The following is a 12,893-nucleotide window of genomic DNA, read 5'->3' as shown; positions in this document are numbered from 1 at the left end:
GTAAAAATCTATCCAATCTCTCTGCAATTTGAGAAAAATTCTTCCTCATGTTTGTCCATGTGAAAAGACCATTATTAGGCTTATAATAAAAAAAGACATATGAGAAATGAATGCATTAAAGTCATCCATATATTTCTTATTAGGACAAATACCCCTTGTTTTTTCATCCAAATCCATAATTGCATTCAAATCCCCCCCAAAAATAATAAAAGAATGATCCCTAAGGGGGAATGTGTTGTTCACCAAAAGTGATAAATCCAAGTACACCTGCAATTGATCTATGAAGTAGCCAATTCAATCTATGAAGAACCTCAGGGCTTGGACAACATAACAAGGATATGAATCCTTCTACTCTTCAGGCTCTGCAAAACCTAGGTGGGTGTACCTTTGATGCTTAAAATTAAACCCATTACACACCTATGACAACATCAATAAAGCAGATAGATCTCATAAACGGTTCAAAAACAAGGAGGATACTGTAGATAGACTAAATCTACTTTGACAACTCAACAATGTCTGAATCATGAGATGGAAGGACACTACCATAGAATAGAAAACAAAAGATATTTTGATTTGATTTTAAATTTCTTGTGCGAATAACTTCTAATTGTAACAAATCAATGCCTTCATCTGGGCATAGAGTCAACACAAATGGCCACAAACAGAATCCAAGCTGCAGATCAAATTCACTGAAAATATATCCCTGTATTAATGCTTGGCATTAATACATTCTGAACTTCAAATCAAAAGATCATACAAATCCAAACATTAATTCAGAATTCCCAATTTCTGCTCATTGAATTTAAATCCTTTACGTAAAGGATTCCTAAGAACAGGAAATACAGTCTCCCTTGGAGAAGATAAATTCAAAATCCCTTGAAAACTGAATTTATTGAAATTGAAAAAATGCCTAAAGACAATCCAATGTCTTGCATATATATGGCCTGCAAGTAAGAATTTGCAGCTAAACGTATCTATTCCATGATAGAAAGAAAGAGAACATCAACAATTACAACTCATAAAATTAAAATGCACTAGACTGGAACCCCTCTTGGAAATCTCCCTTAGAGAATTTCTCAAAAATTGGAACCCCTACAATTGAGAAGAATTGGGAATAAGAAGGAGAGGGAAAAATATCAGAATCCATCAGAACATGCCATGTGTCCCCTTTCTCCAACTGAAATTCATTATCTTCTTCTTTCCCATGGAAACTGCTTCCAAAATATCTCACATTTGTTGAAACTAACTCCATAACTGAATTCCTCATCTCGAGAGCTTTCTATAAATATATACTACTTCTACATTTGGCCAAAAATTAAACCCTGGGCGAATTAATCTTGAACAACAGGCCATCATTTAAATTTTTTGAATTTTCAATATAGTTTCAACTATATAATAATCTGCATTTAAATTTGATTTTTTCTCTGATTGTGCCCTGACGCCTTGCCATGTGGCGGCCTCCGATTGGTTCACAGTGTCTACTGGGTGCCACCTCAACTGACACCTCATCACCACCACGTGTCCGTTTGCTTGTCTGTCCACCTGTATGCCATATGTGTGCCACATCACCACCACTGGGACAGGGCCTACCTGCTAGACCTCTGACTGGACCTACCACCTGAGCACCACCTGGCTTTCACTATTTCGCAGACGGTATGTTCCGTTCATCTTCAAGCTCTGAAATCGCGCAGACCATCAAATCATCTCGGACTTGCACGATCTTTAACCTTGCATTTTCGCCCTAGGCTTTTTGCCATTTCGCAGCCTTTATCCTTCATGGATCTTGCCTTCACAAAGTCACATCGTCCGTTGATCCTTTCCAGACCTAGTCGCTGGTTAAGTCGCCCTTTCTATGCAAAATTTTGTCTATCTGCCTCGGGAAGCATGCCTGCATGGGGTCCGCCTGTCACCATATGTCATCCTCCTTGGTCACCTTGGGATGCATGCCCACGCATGTGGGGTCTACTTTGGGCGCCCAACAAGCATCGTCCATCAAAAGCCTTGATGGCTTTGACATATTAGATGTGTGTGAATTTGCATATAAATATCAAAATGGTCCACTCTACAGTCAATGTGGGACTAAAGCTTATGCTTGGGACTACGATTTTGAAGGTTTCCTGAGACTTTCCAAATGCATTTCTTGGGGGTTCATTTCCTCTTTTAAACGCTACACCAATCACCAAAACACATTTGACTGAATGTTTCAAAATGCCTTCTCAAAACTCATTCCATTTACTTTGCACTCACATGCAAATTTCATTATAAGATATACTTGTCTTAATAAAACCGAACATTCTTGCCTCCAACTACAAATAGCTTACACATTAGCATGAATTTAAGACCATTTTGCCATAAAATTTAACGCACAAGCATTTATCCAAGTCGAGCCCCAAAGTGGGTCCGGCTAAAAAAAATTTTGTTTTCATGCAACTGACCTCTGAAATACCTCAGGAACCTCAAATATACCTCTAGAAACAATCGACATCATTTTCGGATCATTAATCCGTATTTCAAAACTTTCAGGCACTTGCACCACATTTTCGCATTGAATCGCGAAGATGTAATTTTCAAAGTGGTCAAAACACATTTTTGGAGCTCGCCATCTGAGAGGCATGTACTCTGATATACAAGGATGAATTCTACCAAATGGTTTTTCAAGACGAGTCCCGAGAAAAGAGATGTTAATTGGCAAAAATGACCAACTGGCTTTGTTGACACTGCAGACCTGACGAAGTCAATGTTCTGGCAACACATGATGCCTTTCTTAAAAATAACAAATGACCTCCGTAGACCCTCAAATTTGAAACACAGGTACCTTGAAGTACATATTAAATATTTGGATTCTCAGTTCGACCAAAAGTCTGACTGGGTGCAAATGACACGCTCATGAAAATGGCTACATTAACTGACATAGCACTGAAAGTACAGATCACTGAAAACGCTGACTCAATGAACCCTTTTGAAAACCGATCAAACGGATTGGCAGAGGCTTGAAATTTGAAACGTAGCTCATCATTTATACCAAAATTAGCCTAGAAAAAACTTTATATCATAGCACTTATTGAGGCAACTTTTACACTTATGTGAAACAGGGCACCGACTAGGCGTTGAAACAGTGACTTGTCAAAACATTCAAACTACAAACAGTTTGAGCTTGGTAAACTGAGAAAATGGATACATGAAGACTTGAAATTTTTCAAGATAACTCACATTTATGCATAGAATCCAATCCATTTTTAAATTCATCGTGACAATCAACAGGGCAAAAGATGTAATCGCTCAAAGTAGGCTACTCAATAAAATCTGCATTTGTGCCTAAAATGCACTTTCAACTCACCCCTAGAAATGGGTACCTGATAAACTTCTCCAAACTGAATTCTGAAAGTTTCACATCACTTCATAGGTGAAATGAAAGGTGTATAACATGTCTTTCGAGCCTTACCCTCTGAAAATCAACCGACTCCATTTTGACCTCTCACAAACTAAGCCATTCAAATTGACTCATTTGGAAATGCAAAGCAAAATTTTGAATTGGGCTTCTAAACTTGACTCAATTTTAATGAGTCCCAATAGTGGCTCTAATTGTGGATGGTTGATTGCAAGATCAATACAAGAACATAGAATCAATGGTTAAGCGGACCACCCAAAAATGGATCACTTTTTCTCTTCTCAAAAACTGAGCTTCCTTATTCTACCCAAACAACAAGGCACTTTATTGAAAACCACACAACTGAAGAAAAGCAACTATACAATAGGTACAAACATGCTTAAAACTAAATATAAGCTGCTTAATCAATCTTAGCATTTACCTCTGTCAAAAATCGGATTCTCATCACTTGATATCATGATCCAAACAAAGGCACTTTTCAATGACAACTGAGCATAACTTTTATAATCCACCTCTTTTGTCTCATCACTGTAACAACTGGTGTGCTTACCTTTGGCCTGATTTTGCACTTTGCAATTACACACTACTTCAACACAAGTAAAAACATGAGACAATTCACAATAGAGGCCTTCCCACAAGATACCATACATTTCACTATCCCAATCAATTCTACCATTTGCAAAGGCATCATCATGCTAAACTTGAAAAATAAACCTCTCATTTTCAACATTGCAATTACTATCAGCACTCACCTTGTTATCATTTAAATTCATAGAATGAGGGGCATTACTAATCAACTGATGTAAACAAGGAACATACATGTTACAATCTGGGTGTGACACGTCACTATGCTGATCACACCCCATACTATCCTTGTTTATCAAACTCAAAACCTCCACATTCTCAACATCCCATTCATGGGAAAGAATGGATACCTCCAGCTAAAGCAAATCCTCAGCTAACTCTTTCTCTTTCAGGCTTCCATCCACCTGAAACACTTTCATTTGTGGTTTTAAATGATCATCACATAACCCATGCCTCTTGTCTTCATCATGAAATAAAATTTTACAACCCATGCTATTGCTATTCAGAATTTCTTTAGTATTATGGACTGGTTCATCATTTACAACATTTGGCTGATCAGCTATTTCTTCATACAAAGGGTTATAAACAAAATGAAGAATCCCCTTATGAACATTAAGACACTGAAGTGGCTGGTCCGTATCTATATCAGCATTGAATAAAGCATTAGTAAAATTGCTAAAGACACCATCCATTCGATCATCATAATCATCTTCATCACACAAAGAAGAAATTGAAACTTGGCTGGAACAATCCTCAGTTTTCCATGTTTCACATCCATAAGATTTTACCCTATGACCATTGATGTCATGGAAATGGGGACAAGGCAACAACAAAGTTCAATGTTAATAAGTTAGTTTCAACCATAAAAACAAAACAAAGAACTAAAAACCATTCCAAACATATCAAGAGAGATTTCAAAAAGCATGAAAGAAGTTTAACAAAATAAAAGAAAGGAGAAGAGCCTCCCTAAGATGCTTCCATGATGCCTTTTGATGCTTCTCCCTTGTTTCTCTCCTCTCGAAGTCCCAAATGAGTGTAGCTCTCAGCAGCTTTTTGCACTATGGATGCTTATGGAGGATTGAGATTTAATACTAAGCTTCAAATATGAAATGAAAAGCTAAATACTATGCTAGAGTAGATAGTGATGCTATGAAAAAGCTCTATGCTAATGCCAGTATAACAACAATACTCTAAAATGCTTCTCCTTTGCTTGAGGAGAAGGGTTCTATTTATAGAATAAGATGAATTAATTAAATATTAATTTAATTAATTATTAATTGATGGTTAAATAATCAAATAAATACTAAGTATTCATTTAATTAAGTGGACAGATTTATGTGACTACAACCATCATTCTGAAAATCAAGATAATCATACTTATCTTGCCACAATTGATCTTCTTCACCAATAGAACACTCGTCATTAGCCAAAGAACAAAGATGAATATCACTGCTATTTACTTCATCTGATAAGTTTCCAACATGTTCACTAAAATTTCCTATCATAAAACCATCTGTTAGATCAGCATGTTCATCAAGTGTACAAGCATTCAATTCACAGTCCTTTTCTGAAGAATTGTCTTCACCATATTGCAGAAGGTCTTCATTAACAGCTTGAAGGATCTCCAACATTTGAACCTTCTTGTCCACAACTTCAAGAGCTTTCCTAAGTTCATCAATCTTTTGAAATTGTATTACACTTTGTTGTTCCATGTGAGATTCTGTAGAAATTTCTCCATCCATGTGTGCTATATTTTCATTGCAATCATGTGTACCATTACAATTTTCCGAATTAACTTTGTGTATAACTTTCAAAATAGAAAGATCATCAACATGATTAGAAGAAGTGAAATCTGAAGTGAAATCTGAAAATAGATTTACTTCATCCTCAACACAATTGAGATTATCAATATCTAAGTGAGGATCAACTATTTTTTCCACTAAACAATTCTGGTTTTCATCATATTGCACATTTTCACTTGCACAAATAGAAACACTTGGTAATCCCTTTGTATTTGGTATTTCAACATCAAATACATTAGTAGCATGTAAATATTGGTGGTCATCACCATCATTATTTTCATTAATATTATCCTGGAGAAATGCATGATTCACTTGGTAATTGGCAGCCACATAATCAGCATAACCGACATACAAATCAAATGGTACATATCCCTTGTATATATCTATCTATGTACCAAAATTTTCACATCACTTCCCACTGATCATTTTGTCATTACTGTGAGAGACAACCGGCATTAACAATAGAGGTTCTTGACTCTCATTTAAATTTGAAACACATGCATCAACAAAACCATTCAGAACTGCAGAGCTTGATGCACCTAGACAAGGAATGATTTGCTCATCTTCACATGGTATTTCACCATTGAAGGTACTTTGGCATGAAACAATAGCAGACACAAATCTCTTGGCTATCCCAAATTTCAAATTATTTTCCATGTCCCTAGCTATGTTAAAAGCTTCATACAAGGTTTTGGGTTCTTTGTTTTTCAATAGGAAACCCATCTTCTTACCAAAAGCACTCATATAAATATCCAAACATACTTTATCATCAAGTTTATACTTTCTGGAAATTTTAGACAAAGCTTGTGAAAATCTGATATTAAATGTTGGTACCAATTCATCTTCCCTGATTTGTATATAAGTGAATTCTTTCAGCAAGTCATAATCACTTATCTTTTCATCAAATTGGTCTATAAAATCTGAAACTAATCCTTCCCATGAAGAAATACAATCTGCCGGCAAAAATGAGAACCAATCCCTTGCATCCTCTTTCAATGACGAAACAAACAATTTCATGCATACATCTTCCTGACAAATTTCAAACTCTCCTATCAAATCTAAAAATCTTTTCACATGTTGACATGCTGATTCTGATTTCTTCCCACTGAAAATGGGCAAATATTTTCTAATTTCTATGGGTATGGGATTTGCGTAACCTGGAATATCTCCAAAGTTTAGAGCAGCATAGTATTTCATACTGAAACTTTTCCTATTATATGGTTGTGACACTTCACCAGGCATGGTTCTATGTGGAAATACACAAGGTTGAAAAACTTCACTATTCATTTCGTCTTACTCCCACAAATGATTATACAATCTTGGATTAAAAACTTCAAGCACATATCATCATACTGATCTATTCATAACATTGCTTGGCACAAATCTTTCCCGAATTTGCATTCTACAGAAGATCATATACACTCGATATTTTAGCATCATAGATATGCAAATTAATTTGAAAACCTCTCTTTCCCTCTTTACTAGTGTTGTTCACTTAATGGGAAAACTACATTACACATTCAAAATTTCAGAAGAGATATCTTGCATTTAAAACCTCTGAAAATACTTGGAGATTTGCAGCTGTAAACTCTTGTAGATCTGAAGATTTACTTCACATTTCAGCTCTGTCTTTTACCTCAGAGTCACCACCTCTTGCATAGAGGACATTTTGAACAGCAGAATGCCAATCAATCACAAATTCAATTCTCTATTGTCTCCTTCAATCTCACTGCAATAAAAACTCTTTCAGGTCACAAACACATAGATTTGGGAATAATCAACACCACATCTATGTATATCTTTTTGCACTTTATACCAAACTTTTATGATGAAGAATTCATGTGTAGATCTGCATTAGTAGTGATAACCCATATCTCTGCACTTATATAAAAAACCATAAAATCCTTGTACAATACTAATTGCACAGACATTAAACACTGGTATGAACCATAGAGTCGCTACCCAATAAGGAATTGGGGAAAAATTCGCATACAGCTGCAAGGACTTGCTCACAACTCAGGAAGATGAATTTACTGTTACTCCTTCATAATATATGACGTGAGAAAACATATCATTTTGCAGATCCAAAACACTAAATGCTCTCTTCATCATAAAATCACTTTCAAACTCTGTGCATACACAGTGGATAGACTAGCTAGATATAAAATTGATAGAACGAAGAATACATTAAAATTCTAACCATATCAATCAAGCATTTGAATCTATTTAATCCCCAACAGAGTCGCCATTTTTGTTGTTCACCGAAAGTGATAAACCCAAGTACACCTACAATTGATCTATGAAGTAACCAATTCAATCTATGAAGAACCTCGGGGCTTAGACAACATAACAAGGATATGAATCCTTCTACTCTTTAGGCTTTGCAAAACCTAGGTGGGTGTACCTTTGATGCTTAAGATTAAACCCATTACACACCTATGACAACATCAATAAAGCAGATAGATCTCATAAATGGTTCAAAAACAAGGAGGGTATTGTAGATAGCTTAAATCTACTTTGACAACTCGACAATGTTTGAATCATGAGATGGAAGGACATTACCATAGAACAGAAAACAAAAGATATTTTGATTTGATTTTAAATTTCTTGTGCAAATAACTTCTAATTGTAACAAATCAGTGCCTTCATCTAGGTATAGAGTCAACACAAATGACCACAAACAGAATCCAAGCTGTAGATCAAATTCACTGAAAAATATATCCCTGTATTAATGTTTGGCATTAATACATTTTGAATTTCAAATCAAAAGATCATACAAATCCAAACATTAATTCAGAATTCCCAATTTCTGCTCATTGAATTTAAATCCTTTATGTAAACTATGCCTAAGAATAGGAAATACACTCTCCCTTGGAGAAGATAAATTCAAAATCCCTTGAAAACTGAATTTATTGAAATTGAAAAATGCCTAAAGACAATCCAATGGAAATGTATATATGCCATGTATATATATGGCCTACAACTAAGAATTTGCAGCTAAATGTATCTATTCCATGACAGAAAGAAAGAGAACATCAACAATTACAACTCATTAAATTAAAATGCACTAAACTGGAACCCCTCTTGGAAATCTCCCTTAGAGAATTTCTCAAAAATTGGAACCCCTACAATTGAGAAGAATTGGGAATAAGAAGGAGAGGGAAAAATATCAAAATCCATCAGAACATGCCATGTGTCCCCTTTCTCCAACTAAAATTCATTATCTCTTTCTTTCCCATGGAAACTGCTTCCAAAATATCTCACAATTGTTGAAACTAACTCCATAACTGAATTCCTCATGTCGAGAGCTTTCTGGAAATATATACTACTTCTACATTTGGCCAAAAATTAAACCCTGGGCTAATTAATCTTGAACAACAGGCCATCATTTAAATTTTTCAAATTTTCAATACAGTTTCAACTATATAATAATCTGCATTTAACTTTTATTTTTGCTTTGATTGTGCCCTGACGCCTTGCCATGCGGTGGCCTCCGATTGGTTCACAGGGTCTACTGGGTGCCACCTCAACTAACACCTCATCACCGCCACATGTTTCCTTGCTCGTCTGTCCACCTATATGCCACGTGTGTGCCACATCACCGCCACTGGGATGGGGCCTGCCTGCTTGATCTCTGAATAGACATGTCACTTGAGTGCCACCTGGCTTTTGCCATTTCAGAGACGGTTGGTTCCGTGCATCTTCAAGCTCTGAAATCGTGCAGACCGTTAGATCATCTCGAACTTCCATGATCTTTAACCTTGCATTTTCGCCTTGGGCTTTTCGCCATTTCGGAGCCATTATCCTTCGTGCATCTTGCCTTCGCGAAGTCACTCCTGTTGGTATTTTGGTGTGGTTTTGTCATTGATGTCAACACCTGCTAAATACACCTACTTTGGAGATCCAGTAACATTCACCGGCAAATAGTTACTGGTATATGGTTAACCGGCAGGATATAATGTTCACCGGTACCTACAATGACATGGAAGACACTTGGTAATGTCGAACACATCATGTGGACACTTTATTTTGAAGTAATAGTCATTGGTATATTCTTATTTGCATATTTGCTTTTACCGACAAATAGGTCTAGGTTATCTAGGGTTACACCGACAGGCTTATGTTTTCCAGATCAGCATGGCACGCCATGGAGATGATTTATTATTATTGTAAATGCATCAAGCTGACATGTTCAATCGGTTATTGCATTGGATATTGTATTATTTGTAAAATGTTTTTATTGTAATATCTTGTAGAGCCGACCTACTAAAATTGGTCTTAGGGTATGGTATAAATGTAAGATCTTATTTGTAAGATCAAGGGTGGAATGCAAAAATGAATTGTGTGAAGGTATATGCGAGATCAAGAAGAGGTATACATGAAGACATCATTCGAAGGTGAAGTTAGGTTTTTGAAGAAGCATATCAGCACTACACCGGTACTGAATCTAGCATATGAAGATGCTATTTTGTGCAGTACATTTTTATTGGATTTAACCATCCAACTATAGTCAGTGTGACTCCCATATGTGATTGAGTAGTGAGCTCTAGGCTGTTGGCCTTTCTACATGTGCAGACCCCTCTTTGTACACTTACTATCTGCAGTAGTATCATATGATTGTGGGTAAGGTTTCCTACCGTGGTTTTTCCCCTTACAGGGTTTCCACGTACAAATATTGGTGTGATGTGTTGTGGATGACTTTGTGCTTATGTTTCATGTATTAAATCTTATCGGTATAGCAATTTTCTGTTAACACTGTTTACCGACATACTTAACTGTCTTACTGGTATTAAGCATTAAGTTGGTTAATAAGATTTTGGTTTGAATTTATTTGACAACTGATTCACCCCCCCCCCCCCCCCCTCTCAGTTGTCTCTGGGACCTGCAACTGGTATCAAAGCCTAGTCCTCTTTTTGCAGAAGTTTAACAACTTGAGGAGATCCAATGTCTACTAATTATTTGAGAAAGGATAGTCCTAAACTTGATGGAACCAACTATGGGATATGGAAAATCAAAATGGAGACACATCTGAATTGCATTGGTAATGACATCTAGGAAGTTACTAAGAATGGTTATACTGCTGCTATAGCTGGTAAGACTGCTCCCATTACTTTAGCTAAAGATGAAGAAAATGATTGCAAAGCAAGAGAAGCACTTTTGAGCACATTATCAGATCAACAAATCATGGGATTATCAGATAGATCCACTGCGAAAGCTATTTGGGATCATTTGGAAACACTGAACGAAGGGGATTCCATAGTCAAAATTGCAAAACTTGAAAGCTTCTGAGTTAGGTATGAACATCTGAAAATGGAAGAAGATGAAAGGATTTCTGCTTTTATGGAAAGAGTAAATGAAATTGTTTTGGGTATCAAATATTGTGGAGGAACATTAAGTGAAGATGAGATTGTTTCAAAAATCTTAAGAGGTTTGCCACCGGCATATAAAATGAAGGTTACTGCTATAAATGAGTTGCGAACAATGCCTAATACATCAGTAACTAGGGATACATTGATTGGAAAACTTTCAGCTTTTGAAATTGAGAAATTTGGTCTTGTTACTACTATAAAAATTGATTTTGCCTTCAAAGCATCAACATCATCTGCTCCATCCTTTGACAAATCAGATTGGAGAGCCTTTTATGCAAGAGAACTTGAAGAAACCAGGAAGGAGAATGAAGAGCTCGAAGAACTTGAAGCACTATTTGCAAGAAAAATGCCAAAAGGTCCAATTGGAAGTAAGTATGAAGGTAAAGCACCCTTTAAATGTTTCAATTGCAATAAGATTGGTCATATGGCTTCAAGATGGCCTGATAGACATGCTAAACTAAGAGAAGAAGCTAGAAGGGCATACAAACCTAATCCTGAATATCAGAGATACAGATTTAAGAAAAACAAAGATAAATCTTGTTACATTGCTGATGAAGGTGTGACTGATGATTCTGATGAGGATCCAGCAGACAACGGATGGGTCTTTGTTGCTATAATAGAAGATCAACTAGTACCTATTGCTCAATTGGTAGAACAAGCCCTAGCAGCTAAATTTGAATCAAACGATGAATGAATTATTGACTCAAGATGCTCACATCACATGACTAGAGACAAAGGTAAATTCTTGAACTTTCAAGAATACAATGGAGGTTTAGTAAGATTCAGAGATGATAAAGCCTGTTCAATCAAAGGTAAGGGTTCAATATCTCTTAATAGTAAACATAACACTGCCAATGTCTACTATGTTGAAGGATTAAAACATAATCTTTTAAGTGTTGGTCAATTAGTTGAGAAAGGTTTTCAGTTACAATTTAAAAATGGAAAATGCAAAATCATGAATAGAACTGGTTTGGAAATTGCAACCGGTAATCAGACTAGAGGTAATATCTTTCATTTGAATAACAATGAAAAGGCATGCTTAATTGCACATATAGATGAAAGTTGGCTATGGCATAAAAGACTATGTCATGTAAATTTTGATTGCATGGTAAAAAGCAATACTTCTAAGGTAGTTAGAGATCTACCTAAAATTATGAAACCTCATAATACAATTTGCAAGGAATGTCAATTTGGAAAACAGGTTAGAGCTAGTTTTAAAAGCATTCCAGAAAAATCCAATAATGCTCTTGATTTATTTCACACTGATTTATGTGGTCCAGCCAGAACTAAAAGCTTACAAGGTGATAGATATCTCATGCTAATTATTGATGATTATTCTAGAATGTGTTGGGTTACTTTTCTCAGAGAAAAATCAGAAGCACTTGGGAAGTTCAAACTATTCAAAGAAATGGTTGAAAATGAAACCGGTAAGAAAATTAAATGTTTAAGATCAGATCAAGGAGGAGAATTCACATCTAGAGATTTTAATACATTCTATGAAGTAAATGAAATCAAAAGACAATTATCAGCACCTCGGACACCACAACAGAATGGAGTTGTTAAAAGGAAAAATAGAACTATTTTGGATGCAGCAAGAAGTATGTTATCAGAAGAAAATCTACCACATGTGTACTAGAGAGAGGCAGTAAGCACTATTGTCTATACATTCAACAAAGTTCACATCAAAGGTGAAACCGGTAAGACCCCTCATGAACTATGGTTTGGTAATACTCCTACTCTTAAGTATTT

The 12,893-nt window shown here is 35.9% G+C and overlaps 1 protein-coding gene across 1 annotated transcript in view; it reads right to left on the bottom strand.

The window, feature by feature from the left end:
- LOC131043795 (pectate lyase 1-like) overlaps positions 1-9,576 on the bottom strand; it is a 111,102-nt gene extending 101,526 nt beyond the window's left edge. Inside the window, exon 1 of the mRNA XM_059221126.1 lies at positions 9,313-9,576. Within this exon, the coding sequence (XP_059077109.1) occupies positions 9,313-9,576 (264 nt within the window). The remainder of the gene's footprint in view (positions 1-9,312) is intronic.
- Between the last annotated feature and the right edge of the window lie 3,317 nt (positions 9,577-12,893).

This window comes from Cryptomeria japonica, chromosome 5 (genome assembly GCF_030272615.1).
Source record: "Cryptomeria japonica chromosome 5, Sugi_1.0, whole genome shotgun sequence".
Lineage (NCBI taxonomy): Eukaryota > Viridiplantae > Streptophyta > Pinopsida > Cupressales > Cupressaceae > Cryptomeria > Cryptomeria japonica.
The sequence above is the reverse complement of the archived record's forward strand: the minus strand, read 5'-3'. Positions and strand labels throughout refer to the sequence as shown.